Below are 15266 nucleotides of genomic sequence, written 5' to 3'. Positions count from 1 at the left end.
TTTTTTTTAACTTTTTATTTTATTTTATTTATTTATGATAGGCACACAGTGAGAGAGAGAGAGAGAGGCAGAGACACAGGCAGAGGGAGAAGCAGGCTCCATGCACCGGGAGCCCGACGTGGGACTCGATCCCGGGTCTCCAGGATCGCGCCCTGGGCCAAAGGCAGGCGCTAAACCACTGCGCCACCCAGGGATCCCGATACTTCTTTTCTGTCCTGTTCCTTTTGTACTTTGGCTGTCTCGATTGTTAACAAAATCTTGATTTCTAGTGAATTGGCAATTTGTTGAGGTTCTCGTGTGTGTTACACAGGTGTTTGTATAGTCGTTCAAGTAAATTTATATAGCTGCTTGTAGCAGTAATATTTAGGAATTATACAAAAGAGAGAAGAGGATAAGGTCATGAAAGAAGCTTACTACATGGAATGAAAATAAATATTTAAATATACACAAGGGCTGGATTATTTACATGTGAGAAAGTGTAATATTTAATGATTTTGAGGCATCAAGAAAATAGTTGAGTTGTGGAGTTCCTTCTGTTTGGATCTTGGATAAAAATTACAAAATAGTAATAGGTTTCAACCTAGTGTTTGCTGTTTTTCTTTTGATCTTAGTGAACCTGCCATCTAATAGGGATAGGACCAAAGATTCTTGAGGTAGTTGGAACACTAGTAAAAAACCTCTACTTAAACCTTCGGAGTCATCTGTGAGTACATACAGCATAGAGTATTCTATGCTTGGAGTCAGATTAAGGTCAAATCCAACTCTGCTTGTTGTACAAAACCTTGAATACATTACCTGTTATTTCTAAATCCTTGGATTCCACAGTTGTGAAATGGGTAAAATGCTTATTCCAGAAAGTTGCTGGGAATTGAGAACCTCTTTAAAATACTTAGCATAGTACCTGACACTCAGAATGTGCTTGAGAGAAAACTATTTTCTTACTATCTTTTGTCCCATTCACCTGGGATGTTTGGGCAGCAGGCCAAATCCAAGGACCCAGAGGGGTCTTGTAGGACCAGCCAAGAGGGTTCTTGGCTTCCTACAGGATGGAAACCCTACATGACCCACAGGAGGTGAAATAGTTTATTGAAGATACAGAGAGCAAATACAGATGAATGTCCAGGAGACTTGGAAAGAAAAGGAGCATATGTCTTAGTTTGGGGCCTGGAAGTTTTATTGAGTATGATGGTCTGGTGTATGTGTCTTCTCAGGCATCCAGAAAACGATTAGAACAAAGATTAGTACCCAAAGTGTCATTGCTGGGAGTGGGGGGTGGGGGTGGGTGTCTTCGCGTCCAGATGTCTAGCACTGGTAGTCTGGAACACACATACGGTAGATTCCTCCAGACATTTTCATCTGGTTCTTCCTTAGATGTTATCTGTTCTAGAGAAATCATGAGTTCCTTCCCGTACAGGGAGGATGTGCATTATTTGCACTATAAGGCATGTGTAAAGTGGGGTGTGGGTACAGGTCCTAGCAAGAATGGAAGCAGGAAAAGGAGCAAAAAGATTTTTATGGAGTCCTTCAGTTTCCTTGTCTCATTATCTCATTTCAGTAATATATACAGAAACATGAATTTAAGAATTATTTCTCTAATGCCATTCCCCAGAATGACCACTATTAATGATTTCTAGACTTTTTCTGTACATAACCAATTCTTAAAATAACACACCATTTCTTTTACAAGGATGTATGCTATATATACTCTTGCAGTCTTTTTCATCATGGTCTCTTAGCTAACATGGTTTACCTATATCCATTAGGTGGGTGATAGCTTCTATATGGATTACTACAGTTGTCTTAGTGGCAGTGCAACCTTTTTTTTTTTTAAGTTGGCACTTAATTTCAAAACTAAGGCCATTTTCTTCGCACTTCCTTTGTTCCATTCTAGGTCTTCAAACCTAGTATAATCTAGATTTGCACTTTTAAGTTCTTTCCCTATTTCATTTTTAGCCTTATCCTGTTTGTTAATTTTTATCAGCCTGACTTTAGATACTTACATGATAAGGACCGTGCCACAAGCCTCTGTTTGACTTATAAGGAAGCTCTTTAGAAAATTGAAGAAATGGCAAGAAGAGGATTTTTCTTTGCTTTTTCTGGAGACTTGCTTTTAGACACTTCTACAAGGGATGGATATATGCTTTTGTCTTGAGTCCTACTCGGTCTTGACTCCGCCATTATGGTTGAGGCAGGAGCAGTAAAGATTTTAGCTCCCTACTGTTCCACTCGGAGGTTAGTAAACATCATCCTTAAATGCTCAGTTTGTGCCCTCATTAGATGATCATTGTTCTCATTGTGGATTAGCACATCAACTCTTACCCCAGGAGCACCAAAATTAAGTTCTTTGATTCCATATAGACTTTTTGGCTGGAGTCATCACTTGACCAGAGAGGTTTTCTCTGTGTGTGAAGTACAAATGTGTACTAAAAGAAGTTGCATGGAGAATACAAAACTGGCTAACATCATGGCTCTTTTTTTTTTTTTTTTTTAAACCCCGGTACATTCGAAAGCATCCATACACTTAACAGTTCATCTTCCTCATGTCAGCCCTCCTAGATCCACATCTGCTCACTGTAGAATAGGGGAGATGAGGTTATAGTTAAATATGTATGTAAATTTGGCTGGGTTAGGGCTCAGCAAACTATTATCTGTAAAAGAACAGAGAGTAAATATTTTCAGCTTTGTGGACCACATGGTCTTAGTTGAAATTACCTCTGCAATTGTAGTTTGAAAGTAGCCTTAGATCATACAAGTGGGCGTGACTGTACCACAGTACAAGTTTATTTACAAAAGACAGACATTGACTGGGCTATAGTTTACTGATCTCTGTTCTAAAGGATAGAATTCTAATATTAATATCTATTAGATAGATCTCATTTCCTTAATGAATATTTAATCTCACAGATAAGGTGACTTAATAAACAAGCCCTAACTTTGCATTTCATTTCTGCACTATTTCCCAAGCCTCTATAATTTTAAAGTCTTTATCAGTGAGTGATGAGAAGACAATCTTCATTTATAAGATGGAAACCCAGGAAGCCCAAACTGATTCTTTAATGTATTTGTGGCCACCTACTGGTTCCTTAAGATTGTTGCAACTCTCCAGAGTGATGGAATTTCAAGTACTACAGGAGTGGATCTCTACACTGGCTATACATTGAATCACCAGAGGAACTTAAGGAAAAAAAAAAAAAAAAAAAACAAAAAACAAAACACCAAAAAACTCAGGCTCCACCTCCAGAAAGTCTAATTGTTTTGTGGTGAGTCTTCAGTTTAGATAGTTTTATAAGGCCCTTCCCCTACCAGAGGTGATTCTAATGTGCAGCCAGCTTTAAGAATCGCTGTGCTGGTTCATCTGGCTGCCTCACAGTAACATTTAAAAAGCAAAATTGAATTTAATGGCACCAGATGGTATTTGTTTATATTTGAGTTGTGGGGTAAAGCTATTCATCCTGACTTCAAGTTGCTCCCTGTGTGCACTCTCTAATACTAACCAGCCTGCCAGAGTTTATTTCTATAGACATATGGGCCACATAGATAATTCTTATAATTAATTATTAATTACATTAAAGAAGAATTTATTTTGGGACTGGCAAAGTCATAAAAAGATGAAATGGAATTGTTGAAGTTCAGCCATGTTTAAAGAAGGAAAATCTGCAAACGACTACATTTATATAGTATACCAGTTTTGAGTTATACAACTAAAGATGGTTTTTATGTGGTAATTACATGATGTAATTACACAAGGTAATTAACCAGATCTTTTTTTCTGCATGTGAATAGTACGTTTGATTGATTTGGATAGTCAAGTTAAATCATCTACTGCAGCTTCTCTTCTAGGGCAATTTTCATAGACTTGCTCTTCTGACTTTTAGGTTTTCTTCTTGAAAAGATTGTCTTTTTAATGTCTGGCACTTTTTTTTTTTAAGATTTTATTTATTTTTTCATGAGAGACAGAGAGAGAGGCAGAGACACAGGCAGAGGGAGAAGCAGGCTCCATGCAGGGAGCCTGACGTGGGACTCGATCCCGGGACTCCAAGATCTTGCCCTGGGCTGAAGGCAGGTGCTAACCCACTGAGCCACCCAGGGATCCCCAATGTCTGGCACTTTTGCTGTTAGATTCCATTTACATTTTTTGATACAGATTTTGATCCAATTAAAAGGTTTTTTGCCACAGAAGCCAGGATGGTCACTTCACTTTTAGTAATAGACATTCTGGAGCATTATTATGTTTATAGTATAGTAAAGAGTATCCAATGATTTATTGTTTTTTAAAAAGCTACTGTGAATTAACTCAATAAGTACATTTCAGTTTATAGAATTTTAATGTTATATGTGTAACGTGTGTAGAACCAGGGCATTGTAAGACTTTCAGAACTAAAATGATTTAGTAATTTCATGATGACTTTTTTTTTTAAAAGATTTATTTATTTATTCATGAGAGAAACAGACAGAGAGGCAGAGACATAGGCAGAGGGAGAAGCAGGCTTCTCACAGGGAGCCCAATGTGGACTTGATCCCGGATCCCTGGATCACGACCTGAACTGAAGGCAGGTGCCCAAACTGCTGAGCCACCTAGGCGTCCCTCATGGTGACTCTTAAAACTAAAGTAAACATATCCAAAAGTACATTCTAAATATCCATTCCATCCAGTAGCTAAAGCTTCTGACATTTTCTAGGCACAGTGCTTTCACCCTTCTGAGATTTTATTTACATTGCTTACCATGTCTGCTAAACCTTAGTCCCTTTCCCAGCTTCTTCTGTAGAAAATGTTTCCTTGGTTAATTCAGTGTCATCAAACACATCTTGCCATTCCACGATACAACTTATATAATACGTACATGTGCTGTGTTGTTGTTTACATTAGTTACTATATTCCTTAGGTTGTCCTAAAACAAGTTAACAAAACTGGGTGGCTTTAGACAGTAGAAATTTGTTATCTCCTCATTTTGGGGTCCAGAAGTATGAAATCAGGGTACCTACAGATCCATATTCCTGCTAAAGAGTGTGGGAAGAATTCTTCTTGCTTTTTCCAGCTTCCCATGATTGCTTGGTGGTCCTTAGCTTGTAGACCCATGACTCCCGTTTCTGCTTCAGTCTTTGCATGGAGTTCTCTCTGTTTCTTCACATGGCTTTTCCAGAAGGACAACAGTATCCTCATGACTCCAGTATCCCCTCATCTTAACTAGTTACCTCTGCAAAACCCTGTATCTGAATAAGATCACATTCTGTGGTTCTGGGAGGACAGGAATATTTGGGGGACATTATTCAAACTCGTGAAGTTATGCTAAGAATATGTAATGTTTTTCACACTTATTTCTGTTCTGTTTCTTCACTAGATTGTAAAGACTTCCAATAAAACCAGAAATTCAGGTTTTGCAAAGAGCATTTTCAAATAGCTGTGTCTTTTGTGCTCTCATACCTCAAAACTTTGTTACTTTCTCAATATGTTATAATATTAAAATGATGGCTAGTACATTTTCCATCTATTGGGGTAAAAAGAAATGTTATAATTTTGTATTTTTGCTATCTTTTAAAAATGCTTTCTCTCTCTCTCTTTTTTAAAGGACTGCAGTATTCAAGAAAAAATAGATTTAGAAATTCGAATGCGGGAAGGAATATGGAAACTCCTTTCTCTGAGCACTCAGAAAGACCAGATCTTGCATGCGGTTAAGAATCTCATGGTATGCAATGCTCGAATAATGGCTTACACATTGGAGTTACAGAAATTAGAAGAACAGATTGCAAATCAAATTGGAAGATGGTTAGTAGCATAGTTTTTCCTATGGCTTTTAATGTACTCAAGTATTTGAATTAAGAACACAATATAATTTGACTTTAATGTGACCTATCAAATCACCAAAGCTTTTAAAAAAATAAATGCACTAAAGTAGTCTCTGATATTATAACATTTTGGCAGTAGAACTCAGAGTATATGTTAAAGCAGCAGTTTTCACTAGGCCATTTTCTTGTAATCTAGATGGTAAAATGAAATGGTTAAGAAGCAAGAACTGAGGGAATATTTTGAAAAGGACCAAGACTGGGGCCTCTGGGTGGCTTCGTTGGTTAAGCCTCTGACTCAAAGAGGTCTTCAGCTCAGATCAAGATCTCATTGTTGTGAGAATAAGCACTGCCTCCGCCTGGGCTCAACGCTCTGAGGAGTCTGCTTGAGATTCTCTCCCTTTCTGTCTGCCCCTATCCCCCCATGCTTCTGCATGCTCTCTCTCTCTCTCTCTCTCTCTCTCTCTCTCTCTCTCTGAAATGATAAATAGGGATGCCGGGATGGCTCAGTGGTTTGGTTGAGCATCTGCCTTTGGCCAAGGGTGGGATCCTGGGATCCTGGGATGGAGTCCCACATCGGGCTTCCTTCATGGAGTCTGCTTCTCCATCTGCCTATGTCTCTGACTCTCTCTGTGTGTGTGTCTCATGAATAAATAAATAAATATATAATAAAATGATAAATCTTTTTTTTAAAGGTCCAAGACTGATAGCTGAGTATATAGAAATGTGAATTTTTAAAAAAATAAATTGCTTAAAAAATGCTAATAAAGATGTGCTAGCTGAGAGTAATTGGAACTTAGGTATAGAAATTGAAATGCACACTCCTTTCATATGGTGAACATAAGTCCTAGAGAGGCAAGCAAACTTACTCAAGGACATGTCACTGGCTAGGGACAGAAGCTACGGAGAGGTTACTTAGGATTTGCTAAGTACCTTTTAGTCCTTGCTCTTTTGATTATTACTCTGTGCTGCCATTTGGTATCAGGTCTAGGATTTGTATATGAAATTTATATCCTGTCCTTTTTACAATACCAGGTCTTAACTGGAACCTAAAAACTGACACAGCTCAGTGACTAGATGTTAGTTTCTTTTCTAATATAAATGTTCTTACAACACCAATTGTTGATCAGTTTAAAGCTCTAGCACTAGTGAAGAATTTCTCTTTATATGATAGTGGCCATTTTGCTGTTACCCCCACTAAATTCTTGAAACATAAGATAAAAACACAGGTTACGAAAAGATTTTTGTAAAAATAAAATGTTGATGAGATTGTGATAAAATAAAGACTTGTGTACAAAGTAACTACTGTTTATTTGCAGTACTCCTTTTGGATAGCTATATTTTCTGTGCCAGAGTTCCTTCAGTATGGCTGGCAAGATAATATTTACATTTTGAAAATTAAGATTATATTTAAAACCTAATCTGATACATTTTATATCATTATTATTCAACAAATGTCAAATTATTTTCATTATTATTTATCCCTGACATTATAAAATGAAGTTACTCTTGTGTCACAATTTAGGAAAATATTTTTTCAGATGGACACACCGTGGTTTGAGTCAGTGTCTCTCAAACTGGTTTGCATATATCAGTGAAAGTACATGACTATGTGTCAGGAGATATACAAAGCCATAGGATAAATATGGCAGGTCTTTTTTTTTTTTTTTTAAGATTTTATTTATGAGAGAGGCAGAGACATAGAGGGAGAAGCAGACTCCCTGCAGGGAACCTGATGTGGGACTTGATCCCAGGACCCCGGGATCACAACCTGAGCCAAAGGCAGACACTCCACCACTGAGCCACCCAGGTGCCCTGGCAGATCTTTTTAAAACTATGAATTTTTAGGATAAAACATGAGAAATTTGGAACTAAGGTATGATTTGGGTAATTCTATTCACAGGGATATATGTTCTCCCCTAGTCCTTTTTTTTTTTTTTTTTAGATTTTATTTATTTATTCACGACAGACACACACACAGAGAGAGAGAGAGAGAGAGAGAGAGAGAGAGAGAGGCAGAGACACAGGCAAAGGGAGAAGCAGGCTCCATGCAGGGAACCCGATGTGGGACTCGATCCGGGTCTCCAGGATCACACCCCGGGCATCTGAAGGCAGCGCTAAACCGCTGGGCCACCGGGGCGGCTGCCCTCCCCTAGTCCTTTTTAAGGACATTTTTTTAAAAGAGGACTGTTTGAGTGGAAGAGTTTGAGAAGCACTGGTTTAAGTATGGTGTGGCACTCAACACTTGCTATTATATCACCTCTCATGGTTACATGCAGTACTCTAGGAATTCATATCTGTTTTCCATACTTATGTTCTTTACATATTTATAGTGAATTATGAATTGACCATTTTCTTAATTTGGTAGTATGACTTAGTTCTAAAGTTACCTATTTATTAAAATGTCAAATAAGCTTAATCCTTATTGGGTTTATATAAAAAAAGATAGGAAAAAATATCTGGGACTCTCAACTGGAAATGTGTGTGATTTTCAGTTTCTGTAGGGATTATCTTCATTAGATGAAAATAGCTTTGCTGCTATACACACCTATTTGTTCATAATTCATATAAAAATTGTCTCCCCTAATTATAAAATTATTTATTTAAAGGAATCTGAATAACCTCTACGAATTCTTTTGTCTACAATTCCATTTTGTTATGTGCATATATAACCTGGTATCACTGATCAAATATAACTGGAAATTATAATACTTCTTATTACATAAAAATGATCTAATATTAAGGAGAGTCTTACAGTAGTTTTCAGTGTCCAGAAGAAAGTTATGTAAATTATGCCATTTCATTAGTCAATCAAATATTTACTGAATAGTACTTGTAGAACGATTATTAAGTACTGTGTTGGTGTATACAAATTCAAAGAACAGAATTTGTCAAAATATGAAAATATTTGTATATTAACAGTCAAATATTTTACCTTTAGAGACTCAGTAGCCTGTTCCTTAGCTTTGTTTGATAGTCTTTAAGGTAGAAAAATGCTTTGTTTTTATATTGTTACCAGAGTTAAAATAGCATTTTAATGAGTCTACTGGCCGGCAGCCCCAGTGGTGCAGCGGTTTAGTGCCGCCTGCAGCCTGGGGTGTGATCCTGAAGACCCGGATGAGTCCCACGTCGGGCTCCCTGCATGGAGCCTGCTTCTCCCTCTGCCTGTGTCTCTGCCTCTCTTTCTCTCTGTGTCTCTCATGAATAAATAAATAAAATCTTAAAAAAAAAAAAAAAACAATGAGTCTACTGGCTACCTCTAGTCTACCTTCTCTAAAATTTTATTATAAAATGTCAAAAAATAAAAACAGACAATACATCTAGGCTTTGTCAAAGAAGAATCAAGTCAGAACGAAATGGTAGACTTGAAAAGATCTGATGAAAGAATTGGATCTGAATCTTCTAGATTGCGAAGGATGGATAAGGTTCGTTGGGTGAGTAGGAGGAAAGTTCACTCCAAGAAAGAAAAATAGCAAAATAAAAGCTCAGGATGAAAGATGACCATGAATTATTTAAGAGAAGTGAAGAGATGTATTTGGTTGAAGTTCAAGGTGAAGCCAGAGTTGAAAAACAAGGGGGAAGCAAGATTCAGGAAAGTTTAGAATGCTAGCTGGCAGGTTAAGAGTTATTAACTGACAGATTTCCGGGTCCCAGATATGCTAAGGTGTGCACAAATATTCCATTATAAACTGAGAGAGGTAGAAACCTCTTTATTAAAGACTTGGCAAATGGGACTTTGCAATATTAGATAATTGTTTCAAAGAACACACAGTGACTATGTGGCTAGGACATGAACCCTGATGACCTAAAAGCCTGAGTACTCCTCACTCATGTAGGAAGTCAATAGGTGTTAACTGACAGCCTTTGAAGTGCCAGATAATTGTGGTAAGGTGTTTGCAAATGTCACAATATAAACTGAGAGAGGTAGAAATTTAAATTCTTTTTAAACTTCCTAGCATGCTTTTTGTCACCTTCATGCCTATTCTTAGGTTCTGACTTTTGTTGGCCTCTATGCTTGTCATGTTACAGATTGTCGGTTATTGTTCCCTACTTTGTTTATAGGGAACTTTGTTTATAACTTTTTATTAGTCAACTTTTAATTATGAAATTCATATGTAAAAAATAGTAAGAATAGTATGATAAAAATTGTAAGAATAGTTTATTCTTTACCTAGATGGACCAGTTAATAGTTTACCATATATATTCATCTACCCCCCCCCCGTCTTTGTATTTGTACACATATGCATACACACACATTCATTTTTTTATATTGATTCATTTGAAAATAAGTTGCAGACAACATAGCATGTACATCTCAGTGGTTCTAAAAACATCCTGTTACAGAGCCAAACTATGATTATCATATGTAAAATATTAACAGTAATTCCAATGTAATCATCTAATATTCAGTCTGAATTACTTTAAACTAGCTGTTAAAATCTTTTATAGTTGTTTTTCCCAAACCAGAATTCAATCAAGGTTCATGTAGTACATGGTTGATTTTGACTGTTTTCTTTTAATCATTTTACTTTTTTATAAAGACTTATTGCCATTAACAGAGTCTATACTTTACAAAAAATATCCTTTAAAAATATCCTGCATTTTTGGGACGTGTGGGTGGCTCAGTGGTTGAGCGTCTGCCTTTGGCTCAGGGCATGATCCTGGGGCGGGATCGAGCCCCACATCCGGCTCCCTGCGAGGAGCCTGCTTCTCCCTCTGCCTATGACTGTGTCTCATGGATAAATAAATAAAATCTTTTTAAAAAATCCGGCATTTTCTATTTATTTCATTATCTCTTTATGGTATCATTGAAAACTTTTCTCCTGTTTTCTGTTTTTGCTGCACCTGGAATTTGGGTCTAAAAGCTTATTTATAAGACTCAGGTTAAATATGTTTTTGGCAAGAATTTCTTTAGGGGAAGTTGGGTAAGATCGATGCTGCCAATGTGAATGTGATGGGATAATAACTGGCTCTATCACTGTACACTGCAGTTTGATCCCTTGGTTTGGATGACAGTTGCTTGATTTCTTTGTGATAGAATGTTTTTTTCCTTGCAGTTCTAAGTTATCTTTGGAACATTATGGGACTAGGAGAGTACTCTGTTATCTAAGTAGCTTTCACTCAGTGATTATATCCGTTTATGATCCTTGCCTACATTATTGTAATGGGGTTTGCAAATAGTGATTATCTAACACTATTATTTTTTCTACACTTTTTAGCTTCTGTAAGGAAAGGTATTCCTCTCCTTTCTCTCTCCATAGAGTCATGGATTGTTATTTACTCAGTATATTATCATTTATAGCCATTAATCTTTTTGATCGATAAATTGTCTAAAATTTGATGGAAATTCCTTCAGACTGACTTCTTTATTCTTTTAACTTACCTCTGTTAGTCCTTAAGAACTTCCTTGGGTACCTGGGTGGCTCAGCCCGGTGAAGCGCTTGCCTTCAACTCAGGTCACAATCTCGGGGTCCCAGGATCCAGCTCCTTGTCCTCATCCTTGGGCTCACTGCTCAGCGGGGAGTCTGCTTCTCCCTTTGCTTCTGCCTCCCCCACCCCCCCATGCACTCTCTCTCTCTCTCTCACTCTTTCCCTCAAATAAATAAAAATACCAAAAAAAAAAAAAAAAAAAAAACCTTTTGAAAAAAGAACTTCCTTAATTTCTAACACAAAAAGATGACCCAGGCTTGTCTTGTATTTTCTGAGCCTCACACCTAGAATCAGCCATTTGTCTAATGAGTCCTGGTTCCCTTTAATGGTGAATGGTATTTTGAAATCAAGATCTGGGCACTTAGTGTGCTCATTGCTACTGGGAATCACTGTTTTTAGACCTTTATAGTAGACATAGCTATGGGAGAGACTTTTAAAAAAAATTATGAGTTTATATTGATATTTGTAGGTTTTTGTTTTCTTGAATTTTTAGCTTTTTTCTTGTTCTGAAAATCTTAATTCCTAATAACAGTAATTTGTTTCCTTATTTGTTTAATAATATGATTATATAGTTTCATAATTTTAGTATTAATATGATTATTGACAGTAAACCCACCCACCTAGGCAACTTCAGGATTTCTTTGCAGGTCTTTTCTGACATTCAGAAATTATGAAAATTTTCTTACCTACGAAAAGTTTGATAGGATTGGATTGTACAAAGAAGACTCCTATACCCACCACCTAGATTCTCCAATTAATATTTTAACTATATTTGCTTCATTCTAAATTCATCCTTCCATTCATCTGTCAATTCATCTTACTTTTTTTATGATGCAATTCAAAGAAAGTTCTTTTTGTGTGAGTGTGTGTCTATATCATGCAAACATCCTATACATCCTGTGGATAGACAGGAGACCATGATTAAAAGTTACTTAAAATGATCTTTTTCTTTCTGAATGGTTATGTTATCAGTCTCCTAAACAGAGTCATCTATTGTTTCAATTTGAATTTGCCTTTTTTTTAACCCTTGGAATAAATTATCTTCTTGGATATGTCCTGTTTCTTTTTCTCCAACTCTCAATTAGTAGCACCTCTCCACTCTTATGTGGTAAGCATTGTGAACTGATTTTTTTTTTTTTCCACCACCATCGGTTTTGCCTGTTCCAGAACTAAAATAGATGGAACTGTCTAGGATATACCCTGCTTTTGCCTTCAACATAATACTTTTGAGATTCATTATGTAACTAGTGATTTGCTCCTTTTTATTGATAAGGAGTATTCCCTTGTATGACTATACCCTGGTGCCACTCCCTTGTAATGTTGACTCTTCTCTAATTTCTTCTTGCTTTTGGTTGCTTGCTTGTCCTTTCAGGTAGTTGTTTTTAAAGTAGTTTTTCCAGATTTTATGTTGTTTTCTGTGGGAAACAGAAGATGGAGAGGGAGAGTTTTTCTAATATGGGGTACTCAGTCATTACCAAAAGAGGAATTCATTTTTTGTCTAATCAGATTATTTTTTTCAACTTTAAGGAATATTTTGTAATTTTCTTTCTGACTTAAATAGTCAATTTTCATAACTTCCAGGGGCTTTTAAAGTTATATTTCTTTTTACCTTGATAAAAAGTTTAATATATATGTTCAAAAACATATGTTACTGTTTTTCAAGTCTTCTATAGCCTTGCTTATTTTTTGACCAGTTAAACTGTCTTGGACTGAAAGATAGGTTGAGATTTTTGTTACTAAGATTTTTCGGTCACCCCTTGTATATGTGGTACTTTCTGTTTTATGAAATACTTGATGTCTTAAGCACTGGTTACATACATGTTGCTAATTGCATCCTTTAGTGTTATAAAGTGTCCTTTTGTTGCTATTGTCTCATAGTGCTTTTAGATTCTGGGATTGCCTGTTAACAAAATCCTAATGCTGGGCATTTCTTAGTGTTTGCATTTGTTTGCTTTTTCTTTGCCCATCTCTTTATTTTAGTCTTTATGAATCACTTTGTTGGAGGTAAGTTTCCTGTGTTCATCCCAGAGTTGGGTTTTACATTATGATCATATCTGAAAATCCTAGGGGGGATTAAGCCTATTTACATTTATATTACAGATATATTTGGTTTTGGCTTTGTCACTTTCTTTTATGTTATGTTGATTTATGTGTATTATAATTGTGATTTATGTTTTAGTATTTGATCTATTCTTTTTAATTTTTTTTAATTTAAGAGTTTTATTGGTTACAGTAGTTACTAGAACTTTATATTTATTTATTTATCTATTAAAGATTTTTTATTTATGTATTCATAGAGACACAGAGAGAGAGAGAGACAGGCGGAGGGAGAAGCAGGCTCCACGCAGGGAGCCTGACGCGGGACTCGATCCCGGGTCTCCAGGATCACACCCCGGGCTGCAAGCGGTGCTAAACTGCTAAGCTACTAGGGTTGCCCTAGAACTTTATATTAAAAAACAAAAAAACAAAAAAACAAAAAACTATACACTGGTAACTTTATAATGACTTTAGCTTCTTTTTTCCCCTTACTTAGGCTTTTACTATTTTGTTTTTTTCTACTTTTAATGATATTATTTTGTCTTCACTTATCATTTCTGGGAATATCAGTGAACTTATTTTCCCATATTTTCCTTCTCTAGCTTTCTATTTTATTTTGGTTGTTATTCTTTTCCAGGCTGTGTTCTCCTTTGGTTGAGAAGATAATATTTACATGCTAATCTTGGTCTTGTGTCTCTCTTTTGTTTTAGTCTTTGATCTATTAAATATGTATAATCACTACCTTTTTGTACTTTTCCAAAATCATCTCTTGTTTGGATAAAGGTTATGATCTAGTAGATTTCTCAATGTGAGTATAGCTTTCTTCACATTCTTTAATGTTTAGAATGCTTTCTTTAGTGTTCGTACTTAAAAGCATAAAAATTCTAATGTCGAATATTCTTTCTTTTGTAAGTGACTTGGTCTTCTTGTCTAGAGGCTGAAAATAGTTTTCACTAAAAGTCTGATAATTTTATTGGAGTATGTTGAAGGGCTGAGCACTTTGGCTCACTTAAAACTTTTCTAATATGTAGATTCAATTCGTCTATTTTCAGACACTTTTCCTGGAGTTAAAGCCTCTAGAATAAAGTTTTTAGTGTCTCATTATTTTGTTTTTAGTATTTAAGGACTCCAATTACGTATAAGTTGGATCTTCTTTGCCTGTCTTCTATGTCTATCACTTTCTCTTTGATGTTTTAAAAAAATCTTTCTCATTTTTGTCTTTTTGGCTCTTCTCATTCTCATCCACTATGTCCCTTAATGTACTTTCAGTTTTATGTCTTCATCCTTGGACACTTTGTATTTTACTCTTCATTTCAGAAATTATTTTATTTTCCTTTTTCTAATTTCTTTCCTGTCTTTACCTCTCATTTTTTTTTCATATTTGCCTTTAATTTGTTCTTTACTAGTCTGCAGCTTTAGATTTCAGATTCCTCACTTCTTTCATATTTGTAATAGCTTATTTAACTGCACTTAATTCATTTTAGAGTATCATGTTTGTTACTTTATATATATACATATATATATATATATATATATATATATATTTTTTTTTTTTGTAGAGTGGTTGATGGAGTATTTTTATTAGCTGAAGCATTTTGACTCCTGCTTTCATTTTATAGTAGATTTCTATGGATGTTTGGGTCCCTTTTTTTTTTTTTTTTTTTTTTGGTCCCTGGTTCAAATATACAGGATGTAGAGTTTTCCTGGGCCAAGTGATGATGGGTAGGTAGAGGGGCTTTCTTGCTTGTTTGTTTGTTTGTTTTTGTCTAATTTTGTCTTCTATTGGAACTATAAAGAGCAGTTTCTTTAATAAATGATGTCTTTGGGATGTTGGTTAGTTGGTTTCCCGATTTTTTGATACTATTTTATTTCTTGAGGCTTTTAACTTCAGTTGCTTCCTCTTCCTTATCCTTCCTCCTCTTCTTCTTTGTTTCATGAGCAGACCTTCAAAGGATACCTCTTTCATTGTGTGTCTCTTTTCATAAGACTAACAGCTTCTGAACCAGAATTCTTTTTAG

The 15266-nt window shown here is 35.8% G+C and overlaps 1 protein-coding gene across 4 annotated transcripts in view; it reads left to right on the top strand.

Annotated features, from left to right (window-relative positions):
• RTKN2 (rhotekin 2) overlaps positions 1 to 15266 on the top strand; it is a 139078-nt gene that overhangs the window by 67762 nt on the left and 56050 nt on the right. For 3 of the 4 annotated variants that reach the window (XM_072756125.1, XM_026013581.2, XM_072756128.1), the window contains exon 2: positions 5568 to 5764. In XM_072756125.1, the coding sequence (XP_072612226.1) occupies positions 5607 to 5764 (158 nt within the window). In that variant the 5' untranslated portion in view covers positions 5568 to 5606. The remainder of the gene's footprint in view (positions 1 to 5567; positions 5765 to 15266) is intronic. The other variant, XM_072756127.1, reaches the window with a different exon arrangement.

This window comes from Vulpes vulpes, chromosome 4, assembly GCF_048418805.1.
Source record: "Vulpes vulpes isolate BD-2025 chromosome 4, VulVul3, whole genome shotgun sequence".
Taxonomy (NCBI): Eukaryota; Metazoa; Chordata; class Mammalia; order Carnivora; family Canidae; genus Vulpes; species Vulpes vulpes.
This window is presented reverse-complemented; position numbering and strand designations above follow the sequence as displayed.